The sequence below is a fragment of the Helicoverpa zea genome, chromosome 27, assembly GCF_022581195.2.
Source record: "Helicoverpa zea isolate HzStark_Cry1AcR chromosome 27, ilHelZeax1.1, whole genome shotgun sequence".
NCBI lineage: Eukaryota > Metazoa > Arthropoda > Insecta > Lepidoptera > Noctuidae > Helicoverpa > Helicoverpa zea.
Genome location: NC_061478.1, coordinates 546,415 through 565,123, shown reverse-complemented (window position 1 = coordinate 565,123; position 18,709 = coordinate 546,415). Strand labels below are relative to the sequence as shown.

The window sequence follows — 18,709 nt, the reverse complement described above, 5'->3', positions numbered from 1 at the left end:
TCCTCCCACTGTGGGTGCAGCGTGAGGGAGTGTCAGACTCTTACTGACTAAAACCCATCATGTTCCTTCTAGAGCCCTTTCAGGACCGCGGTATCTTTTTATTTAGAATTTATTGTTTTTTTTTGTCTTTTAACTACATGTAACGTCTGCCGAAGATGCAAAATAGCCGGGATGCACATTTTGAGTCACCTTCCGAAACTCGGAAGAACGCTCGATAACGTGACGCGTGCATTGCGCACGCTCAATGCGATGTCGGAATCGGGACAAATCGATATATTTCATTGTACTCTGAATGAATTCACAAGAGTAGTGTACTGTACCTGCTCTAATATAATTAATGTTTAATTTAATGTAATTAATGTTTAATTTTAAGTGTGTAGAGTAGTTTAGATTAAGTATCTGTAAAATTGTCAATACACTATTGCATTAGGTTCTCCTGTAATGAATGTTGTATTTTGTGATAAATAAATAAATAAATAAAAACATATGGTCACCCGTCCATGGACACAACACATCAAGCGTTACTTACACTCAATGACAGTGGTTCTTAACCTTTTTGTCATGAGGGACCACTTTAACAAAAGTTTGTCTTGCCGGGGACCACCCCATTGGTTTGCCTAAATTGAGGGTTCTTTGATAAAGAATACAAGCACACTTTATAATTAGCACTCACTTCTTTATTATTTAGCAAAAAACTAAAACCTACAGATTTTAATTTAATGAGATTTTTGTGACTGCATTCTCTTTACTAACTTCTGAATTCTTGGTTCAGTACTACTCAAAGCTAAACGCATGTCGGCAGTGGCATGCAACAGATTTCTATGCTTCTTTTTAACATTCAGAAGTGTTGAAAACCCACGGACGAATTTATTGCTTTGACTTTGGGGATCCACTAGGTAAAAAAACAGTTTTAGCTTCGACTAAATCTTTCACTTACAAACGCAATGTTCAGCGTTTACAAAACGCAAGTACTCTATTCTTTTGTAGGTAAGTAAATGTAAAGAAAGACATACACAGAATGCGCGAGCGAAACGAGCGCGAAATTTTTTTCGAACTCGTACGGACGTAAAATGTATCCCAAACGTACTTAACTTTTTGTTTGTTGCCAAATGTAAAAACGAGGGCATATAATTTCTGAATACGCGAGTGAAGCGAGCGGGAAATTTTAATTATTTTTTAAGACTCAGAACCAAAAGTAAAAGGGCTACATTTCAAACCTTAATTTTTTTTCTGTCGGACAAATAAGATGAATAGCAACGTCGCGAAGCAAAGCTTCGCGGACCACTTGGAATGCCTCCAGGGACCACCAGTGGTCCGCGGACCACCGGTTAAGAACCATTGCTCTATGATCATTCGACCCGTGTGGCTGATACAAGACCATGAGCTCCTTAAAACTAAAATTTACTTGCATGTATTTACAGAACAGTTAGGTATCAAAATCAAAAATCATTAGGCTGCAAAGCTAGTGATGTAAAATGAAAAAAAAACGATTTGTTCTTTTTCACTTTATTGAAAAAAAAACATGAAAAAAAACTTTGCATCGTTGTTTTTTTTCTAAATTTGTTTTTTTTTCTAGAAAAAAAATTGTTAAATTTTCAAAATTTCCCTTTCATTGAGTTAATATCAATGAATGTTGCCAATATTTTTATGAAATGTTGGTACTGTTTTATCAGAAAATAACCGTAGATTCAAGAATAAACCTAAGACACTATTATGTAATCTTAAGTATTAATCTTTAACGGTAAACGCCCTAACAATTATAGAGTTATTATACTCTTGAAAAAAATAAGGCCCAGAAATAAAACAGATTTTTATCAGGTTTTTTTTTTCACATTAGAAAAAAAACAGTTTTTTTGCAACACTATGCAAAACAGTACTATTCGAAAGTCAGAAATCTACAAAAGACATCCCCCAAAACGCCCACCCTTCACCACTTCCTATGTGTTTGTGCTGGGAAGAAGAAGAGGCGCAACAAACTCCCCAGCAAATAGTATATTAATATTGAGTGAGTAGTAAGTTAAAATACTTACCCATCTACAAACTGACCTTCACTTAGCAGATTTCCCTTTAACAAAAGGACTTTCCTTATATTCCTAACTGTGGGATTAAACGCTAAATCCTTTCAAAGTAAAACTGTGGATTTATCATTTCCGCGAATATTTTCAACGCTTGCAGACTACGTTTCCGCTGATAGAAGCCGTTTAGCTGTTTAGACAAGTTTTTTGAGAATGGTTCCGTATATTGGATATAAATACAAAGTTCTGAAAAAAACCATGTGCATTCCAATTTTGTCATTTTATTCTCATAGGTTTTGTTTGCAATTCATGATCTTCGCGTGCTTTTATTCTATGTATCGATACAATAAAAGTTTAATACCTATTCTTCAGAAAAAGAGTAACCATGGAGTTTCTTGCCTGTTCTTCTCCATATGAAAATACTTTTGGAATGGACACTTAGAATTAATCTTATTTATATTTTTGACGTTCACAAGTTCTTGTAGAGGCCTAAATGAAATAAAATGATCTGATTTTGCAACTGTCGGCTTAGACTTAGCTTCTGACTATCCATAACGATTGCTAAAGATGTTGAAATGACAACCGGGACCTACAGTTCAACGTGCCATCCGAAACACAGTCGTTGGTGTCCAAGATATACCTACTTAAAAAGTACATACCTACATACTTAGAAAAGTTGCATCTCATACTAAATGTTAATGAAATGTTATGCTAAAATTAAATTGCGTAAACGCAGGGGTAGCTCCTAATCTTAGATCATTATCGAAATAATCGCGATGTCATATCTTTTAACAATTGCTACTACACGGAACTCTAAAACTTTATCAATACGTATATGTTTACAAAAAAGAATTGTTCCTTAATCACTAATTATTATCATACTTTATCTAAAGATAATTATAAAACTATATAATATATTTGGTTTTTTGCAATCAGCGCATTACAAAAGTGGTCTTTTGACTGTGTGTGCGAAAAAAGTGAAAACGAAATAAAGGAATGTTTAGTAAGTTTCTTTTTGAATATTTTGATTACGTTAAACGCTTTTGAAGTGCGAAAAAAGTGATAAAGATGCTAGTGAGAACCATTTTGACATTCAAAATTCTATTCATTTACTTCAGTAACACAGTTTGTCATAGTTATTCAAACAAAAAGTTAAGAGCCCCCACATTTGCAAAGTAAACTGTCGGCCGATATTTGGCCCATGTGGCATGTGGCAATGGGTGACAGTTTATTATGAAGGTCCAATCATGTCGTGAATACAATCAAACTATTTAGTCAGTCTGAAACCGGTACTACCATTCATCTCCATACTGATTTGTGAGCCCAATCAAACTATCGGCCTACTAAAAGCACACTGCATTGGTGTAGAGCTTTTTGTCTTCTCCAAAGAATATTCGTATGGAGAAGTATGGGCAAGAAATTCTTCAAAGAAAAATGTCAGGTTTCGGCCCACCCAATCAACTTTTAAAACTAAATTCTCACGGACACAAAGTTCTTTACTACAAAAATTTAAATATAAAATACTAACTTCTTATAAAATATTTAATTGTTATCTAGAACTTTTCCAAAAAAAAAATATCATATTATTTTGTTTATCGAGTTCAGGTTTTTCGTTTTAATAATTTGGAATAATTCGGTTTTGAGAAGTTCAATGCAAAAATGGAAAACATAGAAAAGCTTCTGACATTAAACTACACAAAAAACTGTAAGAATTCTCACTGTACATGAAATATTTTTACTGAGCCTAAGTTACTATGGACGTCTGACATTGTTCTTTTGTTTTTAATTTAAAACAAAAGATAGTAGGTAGTCATTAAAAATTATAAGGTTTATCTTAAACGATTCCCTCAACATTATATAAGTGAAATACTTCCCGTACTTAGTAAAACTATAGCCTATATTACTCACAAAAAATATGGCTTTCATCGGTAACAGAATTTTCACTTACAGCGATACAAACACACAAACTTTAAATTATTGAAAGATTAGTAACAAATGTAGTAATAATTTACGGCTGATTTCACTGTCTTTCAGTTTTCGTGTATATTACGCAAATATCATCATCATCATCATCATCATCATCAGCCTATCGCAGTCCACTGCTGGACATAGGCCTCTCCAAGTGCACGCCACTGAGATCGATTTTCAGCTTCTCGCATCCAGCTCCTGTCAGCCGTCTTGCGCAAGTCATCACTCCACCGCGCCTGAGGACGTCCTACACTACGTTTGCCGAGGCGTGGTCTCCACTCTAGAACTCGTTTACCCCAACGGTTATCGGTTCTTCGGCTAATATGGCCAGCCCACTGCTACTTCACGCAAATATTAAGAGACATAAAATCATATTAATTGCAACATAATAATAATTACCTACGTAACGTAAGAAAATATAATGATGATTCACTTTATCGGTAAAACGATAAATAAGTTGTTATCTATCTAATTATCACTGACCAATAACCATTCTGTCTTTATTATAAGTCTTAGGTACCCATTATTTCATCACAAAAATAAATAATGTATTAAAGCAATATTCTAAACTCTTCTCACCCTTTAGTAAAATAGGCATAGGTAAAACTAAAACTATCCATTATTATCTGCCTAGTCTTTTCCCAACTATGTTGGGGTCGGCTTCCAGTCTAACAGGATGTAGCTGAGTACCAGTGTTTGTAACTAAACTATAATCCTTAACTTAAATCCTTACTAATATTATTAATGGGGACCCTTGAGTCTAGAGCCTAAGAAAGCACGTAGACAAAATTTTTATCCAGATGCATAAAGCAGTTTCTTCTGGGTGGAAAAGTTAGTATTTAAATAAAAAATAAGTTTTCTATAAACAACATTTGTGCAATCCAAAGGATATAGATAGCATAGTATTTGGATATTTATTTTAGATACTAAAATGCTAATCGCTTTTCAGTCTATTTAGGCTATCCGGTCGGTCTAATTCTATTTATTTAAATATTTTTCCTTTAGTTGCATTTGTTTGAAAACCTCCAATTAGCCAAATAAGGCTATTTATCAGCACTTTTGAAATGTAAGAATGATAAAAAGCCCATCCTTCTCCAGTTTCTATGTATTCTATGAAAAATCAAACGATATTTATTCCTACAAAATATTGTTTAAAATACCCATTAAATAAAATAAATAAATAAAAAAATAAAAAAGCCCTTTATTCCGAAAATAATAATACTATAGTTCGGCCATTCAGAGAATGCGTTCCTGACACGTCGCGATTGAACTGACGACGTAACTTTGCAATGGCGTTGCAGTTACGATAAAAATATTTTTGCTGGTTGTTTACCGTTTTAACAATTGAGGAGCATTAAAACAACATTATTATATCAATAATCAATGAATGTTATAATTTTGTGCCAAACTGAGTGTCAAATAACTTGGTAAACAATATTTTTCTAAATCTATACTGCGCTATTACAAGGTTATGTCAGCGGTTTATATTTTGTAGTGCTGTGCTAAAAATAACAGGCAAGTATCGTAATCTGTTCTTATACAGTTATAATATAAAATAATACGTTTTGATTTTCTTTTTAAGAATTGGAAAATAATGGACTATAAGACTTAATTATAACTTTTATGAAAAATAAAAATAAAACTATGACCAAACCGCATTTTTATACTTAGATTAAAAATGGTAACCCCAAATGGCGTTATGGGCCGCCATTTTGTGACGCTAAAACAGTCGTCCGTTGTCGTTTCGTGCGCATAGACCACGTTTTTCAAGTGTTTTCGATCTGTTTTTATTTGATTACCCGGCTTTTGTTAGACCGAGATATCAGGATTGATTCTGTTATTGATAATAATATAATTATACATGTAGGCGAAGATGATGATGAAGACACCACCTCCTCAAGCAAATCGGAGTCTGATTAATATTCTGTTCGCACATTCAATTCAATGTACTTGTAACAAAGAATAAATAAAACAATTTTATTATATGAATATTACCTTTTTTTGGTTTCCACTTAAATAACTAAAATATAAAACAAATGATTCCGCCAATTTAAAACGAAAATAATCTTAAAATAATGCGGCGGTTCATTTTGAAGGAACGGTAACGAACTCAGTGTTATGTTGTGCCCATCACTAGTCGTGACTAACTGATAGGTGTCAGGAACGCATTCTCTGAACGGCCGAAGTATAATATACATTGAGTTTTTCTTATAATATATCCCTGACTTCGGCGTGCCTATTGGCAAAGGCCTCCTCCAACAATTTCCACTGTTGCCTGTCCTGAGTAACCCTTCTCCAGTAAGGACCTGCGGTCCTCTTAAGCTCATCTTCCCATCTAGAGTTCTGTCTTCCTCGGTTTCTCTTACCATCTCTCGGATACCACTCCGTTACCTTCCTGCTCCAATTTCCTAGTTTATCACGCATCATATGCCCTGTCCACCTCCACTTCTGTTGGTCGACTCGTGTTAGTACGTCCGTGAGTTTTGTTATTGACCTTAGGTCGTTATTTCTTATCTTATCCTGTCGTTTATAACCGGTCAGGCTTCTCTCCATTGCTCTCTGTGCTACTGCCAGTTTTTCTCTTAGTGCTTTTGTGAGGGTCCAGGTTTCGCATCCGTAAGTTAGGCAGGGAAGTATACAGGAGTTGAATGTCTTTCTCTTCATTGAGATTCCCAATTCTTTAGATTTCATTATTTCTTTCAGCGCCCAGTATTTCTTCCATCCGCTGGCTATTCGGAGGTTGATTTCTTTTGTCATTTGGTCTTTAGTCGAAATGACTTGACCCAGGTAGATATAGTCTTCAACATATTCCAGGGCACTGTTATTCACTGTTATGGTGACCTTTGCAGTGTTTGTCATTACTTTGGTCTTACTGGTGTTCATTTTAAGCCCTACTTTAATGCTTTCTTCGTTCAAGCTGTTTATCATACTTTCGAGGTTTTCAGGATGTTCGTCGAGTAGAATGAGATCATCCGCGAATCTTAGGTGGTGCAATTTTGATCCATTTATGTTGATACCATATTTGTCCCAGGTCAGTTTGCGGAAGATATTTTCAAGCACTGCAGAGAATAATTTTGGTGATAGTGGGTCACCTTGTCTGACGCCTCTCTGTATAATGAATTCTTCCCCAAGTGTTTCCAATTGGATTTTTGCCTTGCTGTTCGAGTAGATGGTTTTTATAATATTGGTATACTGGTTTGGTATTCCTTGTTGTTCTAGACTTTCCCATATATACTTGTGGTTTAGGCTGTCAAAGGCTTTGGCATAATCTATAAAAGCGAGATAAATTTTCTTATTGTATTCGTTGCATTTTTCTAGCACCTGTTTGATGGTATGTATATGGTCGATAGTTGAGAAACCTTTTCTGAAGCCAGCTTGTTCAACTGGTTGTTGGTCATCTAGTAGTGCGCTGATTCTTTCCAGTATTATTTTCGCAAAAACTTTGTAAAACAAATACCCATTGCTACCTACTTAAATATTGCATTAACAATTTATTTTTCACAATTTTTTGCCATTAATCCGCGTCCGGAAGGAACTACTTCCGTCATATGGATAAAAAGTTGCCTTTATGTTCCGTAGTTATTGTGAAAAATTTGCAAACATTACATAAATACATTTATAGTAGACTACGATACAATATTTATTAAACACATTTATTATGCAGTGTTAACACTTTTAACTTCCATTAAACTTACTACATAAAAAAACTCCGGTAGTACGAAACCTAATCAAATGTTTGTTAAAACGATAACTTTTAATCTGTCCACATAATCATTCGACAAATGTGGCTGATAATATATGTAGATTAGTATACCTAATATTAATCACTTAGTTCATTAACAATAGAAAATACTTGCCCATATAAAAGTTCATATAAAAGGACGTGGTAGTTTTGTGTGGAAATACGTCATGCAGGTCTGTATGATTACATATTCCACTATTATAAGACTATCTATGTATGCAAGGTATCCTGATATGCTTAACAGCCTCGGTGGTCTAGTTCGCAAGCGCGACTGCTGTGCCCGATGTCTCGGGTTCGATTCCCGGGTCGCGCCGAAATCGCTTTGTGGCTTTTAGAAGCTTTCACAAAGGAGCATGTGTCTTTAAGTTGGTGATTGATTCAACCGTGCATCGGAGAGCACGTAAATGTCGGTCCTGCGCCTGATCTCTCTTCGGTCGTGTCGGATTGCCGTCCCATCGGGCTATGAGAGTGAAGGAATAGTGAGTGCACCTGTGTCCAAGCAAATGTGCGTGAACTATAATATGTCCTGCGCAGCTGGCTGGTCTTCTTATAGAGTCCCTCAGACCACAGCCACTACAGCTTACTATAGATCCATTATTTGAAGATAAGTACTAAAGAATCTCCTCCTCTTTCAGAAACCCTCATACTCCTGACAGCCTTAGCGTCAGCTTTGGCTCGTCCCAGCGAAGAAGGGTCTCCCAACAATGGACTCCTAGAGTACCACCCTGACTGCCCCCCGGCGGAAGTTCACTTCCTCCTCCCTCACGAGTATGACTGCACCAAGTTTTACTACTGCGAATATGGACTGAAGTACATCGAGCCTAGGGATTGTCCCCCGGGTACTGAATTCAGTGCTGAAATTCAGGTAAGATCAAACTCAAAACTGTTTATCGAAAAATACAATATTACCTTCTTCTTCCTCCTGCCCTGTTCCTAATTTTATTTGGGGTCGGCGCAATATGTCATCCTCTTCCATTTTCCCCTGTCACTCGTCATACTGACACTCACTCCCTTCCTATTCATGTCATCTTTCAAGCAATCCATCTATCATACAATATTACCTAATCTGTCTTAATTATCATGACCCCTGATTTCACTGGGGGATCAAACTGATGTATATTTATAGCTACATTCCTATTTATGCATTATATTAATTTATGTATGTCTGTCAAGTTATATTAGACAACACAAAAGTCAGTTTTCTTAAAACAACTGCACACTATGAATCTTACGTTCAATTTTCAAAGTAAGCAGTTACCCTAAGAATAACGGATATTGGTTCACCAACCAATGACACGGCTGGTTATAGTTTACAACCTTAGTGTTCATAAATTAAATTATTATTTTTTTCGTCCACAGGTCTGTGTTCATCCTGCTAGCGCCGGATGTACCCTCCCTGGATACTCCACCACTTCAGAAGCCCCTGCTCCTACAAGTACTGCAGCCCCAACCACTACTGCTGCACCCACAACTACGACTACAACCCCTGAACCTACAACTACGACTACAACTACTACAACAACTACACCAGCCCCAACAACCACGACTACAACTACTACACAAGCCCCAACAACCACTACAACTACAACACAAGCCCCTACTACGACTACTACAACAACACAAGCCCCAACAACAACTACAACTACTACACAAGCTCCAACAACTACTACTACAACTACACAAGCGCCAACAACCACTACAACGACTACACAAGCCCCAACAACCACTACAACTACTACACAAGCTCCTACTACGACTACGACTACTACTGCAGCCCCAACAACAACAACTGCAGCCCCAACAACAACAACGGCTGCGCCTACAACGGCTGCACCTTCAACAACTGCAGTGCCATCCACTGTAGCCCCTACAGATGCGCCGTCCACTGCTGGTAAGATTTCTGTCTAATCCTCATCATCATCCTCCTGCCCTTATCCCAATTTTATTTGGGGTCGGCACAGCTTGTTTTCTTCTTTCATACTCTTCTATCTGTGTCATCTCACAAGTAACATTCTTTTTTATCATATCTACTATCACACAATCCATCCATCGTTTCTTTGGTCTTCCTCTTCCATTAAATCCGTATATGTTCATACTCATCACCACATGACTCTCATTCCTCCCCATCGCATGCCCATACCATGACACCATGTGCAGATTTCTGTGCACACGTCTGTACTTCTCGCACTATGGCAAAGTGCGAAGATGGCGTCCATTGTCCCTCGACCTGGCATAAACCCAGATTTCTGTCTAATCATCATCAATATTAACATAAGGAAATTCACCAATCTTACAAAGAGTCTCAAAAATGTATTCCAAATCACCAATTCTCCAGCTAGTATAACACATAGAACGACTGTCTATCTGACCTCTTTGACCCTGAAACGTCTTGGTTAGACCGGTTGTCAGGCTTCCTGGGTTCTGACTAGCTGTAACAAGTGCCAAAGATGTTCAAATGACAGCCAGGACTGACCAATTTAACTCACCAACGAAAGTCAGAGGACCTTGTCATGACAAGATGGTGACTCATGCGCCAGGCGTTGCTTAGCCTCATTATCAATCGATCTATGAGACAACAGTCTGACTAAGAACTTTGCCACGAGCTCCTCTGCGGATTTCAGTAGCCGTTGTCTTGCAATTAGAAATTGAAATTCAGCAAATGCATGTGGTTCTAAAGTCGAAATTCAATAATTAATCGCAAGTCAACGAATAGATCGGTTAAAGAATCCCCCTGTTAATCAATTCTATATCTATTCGAAATTCTCAAGACTTTTTCTTTATTCTTTCAGCTCCATCCAGCACAGCCCAGCCTGACTGTGATTTCCTAGACAACGGATGCCCAGCTGACTTCGATGTCCACCATCTTCTTCCCCATGAGGAGTATTGTAACAAGTTCTACTACTGTGTTTTCGGTGAGAAGGTGGAGAGAGACTGTGCTCCTGGCACCTGGTTTAACTTCGAAATTCAGGTTAGTTTTGGGCTCTTTTTATCTTTGTATCTTCAAGGTGGTCCCATAGAAAAAGATGGTCTTTCTCATACTTTATTGGAAAAGGCACTTTAAACAATTGCTAACAATTGCAACTAAAAGCTTGGTTCAAAAATTTTATAAGGCTAAAAGTCCATGTAAATACAATTATGCGTCCGTTTCACTCATGTCTCGTTAAAACTACTTAACGCGAAGCCGCGGGCGGAAGCTAGTTAGTAATAAACAAATTTCACCTCGTATTATCGAATTAAGGATTAGTTTCCGATAAAGTTTATTAGACGACATTAATAATACAATAATATAGGTGTACAGCAATAAAAATACGATTTGATAATACAGGGGAAGACCTGTGTTAAAATCCTTGAAATACTTAGGTATCTAAATAGGATTTAGAATACACAAATACCTAACGCAAACTCTTAGTCGCTCATAGTTGGTAATGCGCATATTATATGATCAGGGTATTTGGCCGATTTCAGACTAATGGCCATTACGAATACCATTGACGAATAATTTGACATTACTTGTATGGAGGCTTACTTGAAGAAAAACATCTTGAGGAAACCTGGACTGTAAAGTCTGAAATCACCAACTCGCATTGAGCAAGCGTGGTGATTAATGCTCAATCCTTCTCCGTGTGAGAGGAGGCCGCAGCCCAGCAGTGGGACGATAAAAAGGCTGTAACATTAACTAGAGAGATAGGAATTTCACATTACTTGCATGGAGGCTTATGTCAAAATTCTATCTCTGAAATCCTTCTCTAGCTAGTAAATAAATAGAAAGATAGCATATTGAAAACGACCGTAACAATTTGAATGGATATAAGATTATATTCAAAACACACTTGCTACACAGCTACAAAATAAATCAGTACTTTCACCAACAACATTTCTTGCCCAAAATTGTCCAATTCTCCAAAAGTCACAAAACAAACTCAAAACAACGAAATTTCAATTACAGAACTGCGACTGGCCTCATAACGTAGACTGCGACAAAGGAGTCAGTGAAGTGACTCCTACTCCTCAACCACCAATCACCGAGGGTCCAGGAAATGACAACGACTCCGGAGACATCCTGGACAATGGCTGCCCAGCTGACTTCGACGTCCACCACCTTCTTCCCCACGAAACTGATTGTGATAAATTCTATTACTGCGTTTTCGGGGAGAAAGTCGAAAGGATCTGTGCTCCCGGCACATATTTCAACTACGAAATACAGGTCAGTTTGTCTATAAAATACGTTTTTAAGAAGAAGTTACCTAAGCATTTTATGACTATTTATTTGTGTGTTAGCTGTTAGGGTTTTCGAAATAATAGTAAATTAATTTGTCTTGATTGCGTTTTTGATTTTTTGAATTGTTTGTGACGTAAAAATGTTAGGGTTGCCCGGGTAACTGGGTTGAGGTCAGATAGGCTGTCGTTTCTTGTAAAACACTGGTACTCAGCTGCATCCGATTAGACTGGAAGCCGATCCCAACATAGTTGAAAAAAGGTTAGGCAGATGATGATGTGAAGAAAAAGTTTTGTTTTAATGTAGAATCATAAATAATATAAACTTATCTTTTTGTACCAAAACATTTACTTTTATATAAGATAACATTATAAATAAGTATGACACTCTATTACTATTTTTTTAAATTTGAAGTAAGTCAGTTACCCAAGTAACCAGAAGCCACTTAGTAAGACGAGTTTTCTGACTTTCTAGGTTCTGATGATGATGATAGCCAGTACAAATTTTGAGGAAAAAAAAATTGTTTAGTCTAAAATCCTTACAAATATCATTTGATTTGTTTTTAAAGTACAAAGAAGTTAATGTGTCATAAAAAATGACTAATCTTCCAAAATATGTTGATAACCTATCTTAAGATTATGCGCATTACGGAGTTTTTGATTTGATTATTCATTTGTACAAAGAATCATTCTTTATTGTTTTATGACTACGATACTCTCGAATAAAAACTACTTACAAACCATCTGCAATTTCGTGGCCATGTTAGTAATGTTCGCGCGCAATGTGTTACTGTTTGCTACAGCGAGTACACCGCGAGATACATGCGGAGTGCGTCACGCAATCTCGCTTTAAAAATCTATTAGTATCAAATAATATAATGAAATAGCTAAAACCTAATCAAATTCTAATAGGTATTGATAAAACACAGATTTTTAGATAGTAAAATGACTATGAAACTAAATATATTTTTATATCGATGACGGTACTAAAAGATTATATTATCAAAGAATGACGCGATAGTGGAAATATTTCGTGATTAACAATGATTAGTATTTTAAAGTATAGAAAATAATTTCATACCTGAAATCGGAATTATAATGCTTCGATTTCTTCGAATTGCTTCTTCTTACGATTTCAATGAAACTATGGTACATAAATAGTTTAGAGCAGGAAAACGGAGATAGGCTACTTTTCTTATGTTTAAAGAGTAACTTAGGAATATATATTTAAAAGTAATTCACATTTTCATTAACTAGAATATAGTAGAATATAGACACCACTTTCCTTTGCTATTATTGAAAGTATTTATAAAATATTAATAAAACAAGTTCAAAATTTGCAACCATATTTATATTTTCTTGCCCATTCTTCTCCGTAGCTACTTACTATCAGAATGGTCAAAATCTACGTGATAGATAATTTAGCTTCCGCTAGTTGTTACACTGGCTTCCTGAGGAAATTACTTTCTTCACCCAGATATAAAGTAGCCTATATAAAATTCCGATAAATAAACTATACAACGGTAAAGTTTCATCAAAATCTGATCAGCCGTTTGCATGTGAAGAAGTTACAAACTTACATTCACAGACGGTAATGATTTGTTACCTATGCAAAGTAGTTTCTGCGTCATATTATAATTATATAATCAATATTTTTATCTTCATCAGATAAAATAATTAAGATCTAACGATACGATTAATCAACGTGACTAATTATTTGAATATAATCTTTGAATTGTTCATGTGACTTTGCCGACATATTATTTGATAAAGGGCTTATCTATGGAAGTCCCCGTCATCATTAATAAGTACTATACCTATGTTATAAAATGCTGTGATTAACAAAAAAAAACAGGAAATAACTTCGTATGTATTTACAGATAATTTTCGTATCAGTGAAATATTTTTCCAAATTACTTTAGTACTTTACCTATTTATTATATTAAAAATCAAAATCAAAATCAAAATCAAAATCAATATTCATCATCATTAGCCAAACTTAGGCTTAACTTTAACTGTATTTCCAATGACACGTTAAACTGTAGGTCCCGGCTGTCATTGAACATCCTTGGCAGTCGTTATGGGTAGTCAGAAGCCAGTAAGTCTGACAAGGTAAATGAGTCGAAGGGATCAGATAGGGCAGTCGCTCCTTGTAAAGAACTGGTACTCAGCTACATTCGGTTTTACTGTAAGCCGACCCCAACATAGTTGGGAAAAAGGGCTCGAAGGATGATGATGTAGGTAAAAAAAACAATCAAATTCTTTATTTTTCACACACAAATAAACACACAAAAAATGCTGAAAATATTGATTAATTTTTGGGCTCTTAACAGTTGTAAGAAAACAGATTTTCCAGTTAGGTAATACTTAGGTCGCCGGAAGACGCTGGATGCAGGTCGAATCCAAGAGGTGTCTGAGGAGATCTAAGGGGGAGGCCTATGTTCAGAAGTGGACGTCCTATGGCTGAGATGATGATGATGATGATGATGAATACTTGTGTCTGAATCTAACCAAAAGATAAACAATTAAAACAAAACCAACATTTCTCTTGCAGGCATGCGACTGGCCCTACAACGTAAACTGCTCATCATCAGGAAACGGAAATGACTCCAACAGCATCGAAGACGATGTCGTTGGAGATGACAATAATGACGGTAACGGCTGCGATGGCTCTTGCCCAGACAACGGTGGTAATGACGGTAACGACGGTAATGGAGATGGCAATGGCGGTAACGGAGGCTGCGACGGCTCTTGCCCAGACAACGGCGGTAATGACGGTAATGGAGATGGCAATGATTGCGAAGACGGTGGATTCGTGCCACTTCCTAATGGATGCCCAGCTGACTTCGATATCCACCATCTGCTTCCACATGAATATGATTGCAATCGCTTCTACTACTGTGTGCATGGAGAGATTGTACCGGCCCAGTGTCCCCCTGGAACTCACTTCAGTGTTAAAGAACAGGTAAATATTTTCCTATATATATTTTATTATATTCTAAAGCCTGATAAAAAGGTGAAGGAAAACATCTAGAGGAAACCTGGACTATAAAGTCTGAAATCACCAACCCGCATTGAGCAAGCGTGGTGATAAACGCTCAATCCTTCTCCTTGTGAGAGGAGGCCGCAGCCCAGCAGTGAGACGATAAAAAGGCTGTAATAGTAAGAGAGAGAGAGTTACTTTCGAAGTTTATAATAGGGATAAGAATGCGTGATACTAATTTTGTACATGCCTGAAATTTTTCATTAACTGTAAAGATATTTTTGAGTCAAAGGAGTAATTTAAACATAGACGTTTTAGTATATCCAGACAAAGTAAATTAGAAGAAAAGGTTTGCATCAAAATGCTAGAAGACAGAGCTATAAATAACCACATGTCTCAGTCTTCAATCCCTATAAATATTATAAATGCGAAAGTAACTCTGTCTGTCTGTCTGTTTTTTCGCGCTAAACCACTGAATTGATTTTAATAAAATTTGTGCAGAGGTAGAGTTGACCTTGAGAAAGAACATAGGATAGTTTTCTCCCGAACTTTTGAAGAATTCTCTTGGAAACGCCATATAACCGAACTCTACGCGGGCGAAGCCACGGGCGGAAGCTAGAAACAGAATATAAGTTATGATAAATGATATCTAACATTAATCCATTAAAAAAAACTGATTGACCAACCTGATAAGTTTCACATTATACACATCTTTAAATACATTTTAGAGCAAAATTCCTCTAGACACAAATATAAAACACTGATCACTGCAAAAATTCAGTTACCTACTTCAAAAGTCGAGTCAAACTAAATAAACAAGAATGCAGTGCAATGCTTAAATGCCCGTAAAATAATAATTATCAGTAATTAATCATGTTTGATGGAAATCAGTTTTATTGAAATTGCCGTTATTAATTAATTAATTAGTAAGAAACGTATCTGTTTAAAGAATCTAGATTTTAATCTCTTTTGTTTTTTCGGAAATTACGTATCAGAGATTGCAGTTATGAAAATCTTGACATTTTAAAGACGGCCTTTAGTTTTTAGGGTTTCGTACCCAAAGGGTAAAACGGGACCCTATTGTTTTCGCTCCTCTGTCCGTCCGTCTGTCACCAGGCTGTATCTCATGAACCGTGATAGTTAGAGAGTTGAAGTTTTCACAGATGATGAATTTCTGTTGCCGCTATAACAACAAATACTGAAAACTAGAACACAATAAATATTTTGGGGGACTCCCATACAATAAACGTATTTTTTTTGCATATTTTCTAAATAATGTTAAAGAATGGTACAAAGGCGCCTTAGGCGTTCTCTACCAGTCAACCTTTAGGTGGAGGAGTTTTATCAGAAAGTTTAGGCACAGTCAATAACTTAACCTTACCTGAGGTTGCTTATATATAAAATACTAGCGACCCGCCCCAGCTTCGAACTGGATAATATTATATCCCCACTATATAATGGATGTCATTATACATATAAGCCTTCCTCTTGAAACACTCTATCTGATAAAAAAACCGCATGAAAATCGGTTGCGTAGTTTTTAAGATTTAAGCGTACAAAGGGACATAGGGATAGAAAAAGCGACTTTGTTTTATACTATGTAGTGATTATGGATTCTATAATAATTCAAAAGTTCAACACTTGATTTTTACTTCATTCAAATAATAAAACTTCATCTTAAATTTCAGATTTGTGACTGGCCTCACCTAGCTGGATGTGAAGAGTCGGGAAGCTGCAATGGCACTTGCCCTGATGACGGCGGTAATGACGGAGGCAACGACGGTGGCAACGGAGGCTGTGACGGTTCTTGCCCCGATGACGGCGGTAATGACGGAGACAATGATGGTGGAAACGACGGTGGTAATGACGGTGGCAATGGAGGCTGTGACGGTTCTTGCCCCGATGACGGTGGTAATGATGGTGGCAACGACGGTGGAAATGACGGTGGCAATGACGGTGGTGATGGAGATTGCGACGGAGACAACGATGGTGGCAACGATGGTGGCAATGACGGTGGCAACGATGGCGGTAATGACGGTGGTAACGGAGGCTGCGATGGCTCTTGCCCCGATGATGGTGGTAATGACGGAGACAACGACGGTGGAAATGACGGTGGCAATGACGGTGGCAACGACGGTGACAACGATGGTGGTAATGACGGTGGCAACGACGGTGGAAATGACGGTGACAACGGAGGTTGCGACGGCTCATGCCCATCCCCAGTTACCCCCGAAGACATTTGCTCTAACGAGTGCAACGTCGCCCCCTGGGCTCATGACGACTGTGACAAGTACTGGATCTGTAGAGACAGTACTCCTATCCTCATTACCTGCTCCGAAGGTCTTCATTTCAACCCTAGCACCTATACTTGTGACTTCCAGTGCAATGCTGGATGCATTAGGGAGAATGTCCAGACAACTGCTGATGCTAGTGGCGTGAAAGTTTTCCTGCCCTGGGATAAGGTTGATAGCGAGATGAAGAAATTGTTGAAGATTTAATTCTAAAACGGTTTTTAAAAAAATCTTTGATATAGGATGTTCCGTTTGCCAATGTAGAGAGATTTGTAAATATATTTATTTATATTTCAAAATAAATGACAAATTCAATCAATTGTACAAAAAAAAAACTTGTTTAAAATTTTTTACTGCTAAATAAATGAATGCAATTTTATTTAATTCTTTTGATTTTGTAATTGTATTTTTTTATTTTTTTATATATTTATTGATAGAAGTATGCTGAGAGTATTTGTCTGTGGTCCAAGATAAAAAAATATGTCATTTTTATGAATAAAATAATATTTTTTTATAAAATATTTATGAATGACTCTCTGTATCATTTTAAAATAAATGCTATATGAGGAGAATTAAAAGTTTTTTTTTTATAAATTATGATTATTTTATTGATAAATCAAAGAATGTAAATAAAACAATACATGTAAACTTTACTCAGAAATATTATTTATTTGTAAAATATTGTAAATAAATATAAAAATTCACAATTTTCAATCGTTTCTTAGCATTATGTCTTATATTAAGTTTATCTTAGTTTAAAATTACATAAGGCACATTAAAATATATTATTATTATTGCTAATAAATGTGATTTTTATTAGGCCCCTTTTTATAAGTTAAAAAAAATAAACCTCTTTCTTTGGGAAATCGGTTGAAAATACCAATGGGAACTACTTATTTTTAACAAAATATCGCACTAAACTAAATGACTATTGCTGAAAAATATTGTATTCATTAAAGTTGAATAACAGCTTATTTTTACGCTGCGATAAAATTTTTATTATCTGCCTAGCCTTTTCCCAACTATGTTGAGGTCGGCTTCCAGTCTATCGAGATGCAGCTGAGTACCAGTGTGCCACAAGAAGCGACTGCCTATCTGACCTCCTCAACCCAGTTACTCGAACAACCCATTACGACTTGTCAGACATACTGGCTTCTGACTACCCGTAGCGACTGCCAAAGATGTTTAATTTTTAAATTAGATACAAAATACAGGGTGAATACACAAAAATATTTCTAAAAAATAGAAAAATGACTACTTTGGATCGTAGCTTCTACTGTAAAAAATATATAATATACAATAATCGTATAACATGATTTTTTTGTCTTTCTACTAATTAATCAACATTTTTTCATTAAAATACTAGATTGGAATGCTTAGTTTTTATTTTATTTGTTTTTTAAATCTACTGCTGACTGTCGGCTGGTTCATTTGCTTGCAAAACCTGGAAAATAAACGAAAATTATATGAGATTTTGTTATTTGGCTATAAAGTG

General features: G+C 36.3%; 2 protein-coding genes across 2 annotated transcripts in view; one reads left to right on the top strand and one right to left on the bottom strand.

Annotated features, from left to right (window-relative positions):
- Positions 1-2,881: 2,881 nt before the first annotated feature.
- LOC124643244 (chitin-binding domain protein cbd-1-like) lies at positions 2,882-18,019 on the top strand. The gene is made up of 7 exons (XM_047182140.1): positions 2,882-3,018; positions 8,361-8,590; positions 9,085-9,616; positions 10,515-10,693; positions 11,672-11,929; positions 14,495-14,905; positions 16,612-18,019. The coding sequence occupies exons 1-7, from the start codon at positions 3,012-3,014 to the stop codon at positions 17,419-17,421; spliced, it is 2,427 nt and encodes an 808-aa protein (XP_047038096.1). The 5' UTR covers positions 2,882-3,011; the 3' UTR covers positions 17,422-18,019.
- Positions 17,859-18,709, bottom strand: part of LOC124643245 (cysteine dioxygenase type 1) — a 21,772-nt gene continuing 20,921 nt past the window's right edge. Inside the window, exon 7 of the mRNA XM_047182141.1 lies at positions 17,859-18,658. Within this exon, the coding sequence (XP_047038097.1) occupies positions 18,620-18,658 (39 nt within the window). The 3' untranslated portion in view covers positions 17,859-18,619. The remainder of the gene's footprint in view (positions 18,659-18,709) is intronic.

Bases quoted from the DNA above. Each gene is read 5' to 3' on its own strand.
- LOC124643244 (XM_047182140.1), top strand. The intron at 9,617-10,514 runs GTAAGATTTCTG...TTATTCTTTCAG, and splicing joins AGATGCGCCGTCCACTGCTG to CTCCATCCAGCACAGCCCAG. The intron at 11,930-14,494 runs GTCAGTTTGTCT...TTTCTCTTGCAG, and splicing joins ATTTCAACTACGAAATACAG to GCATGCGACTGGCCCTACAA.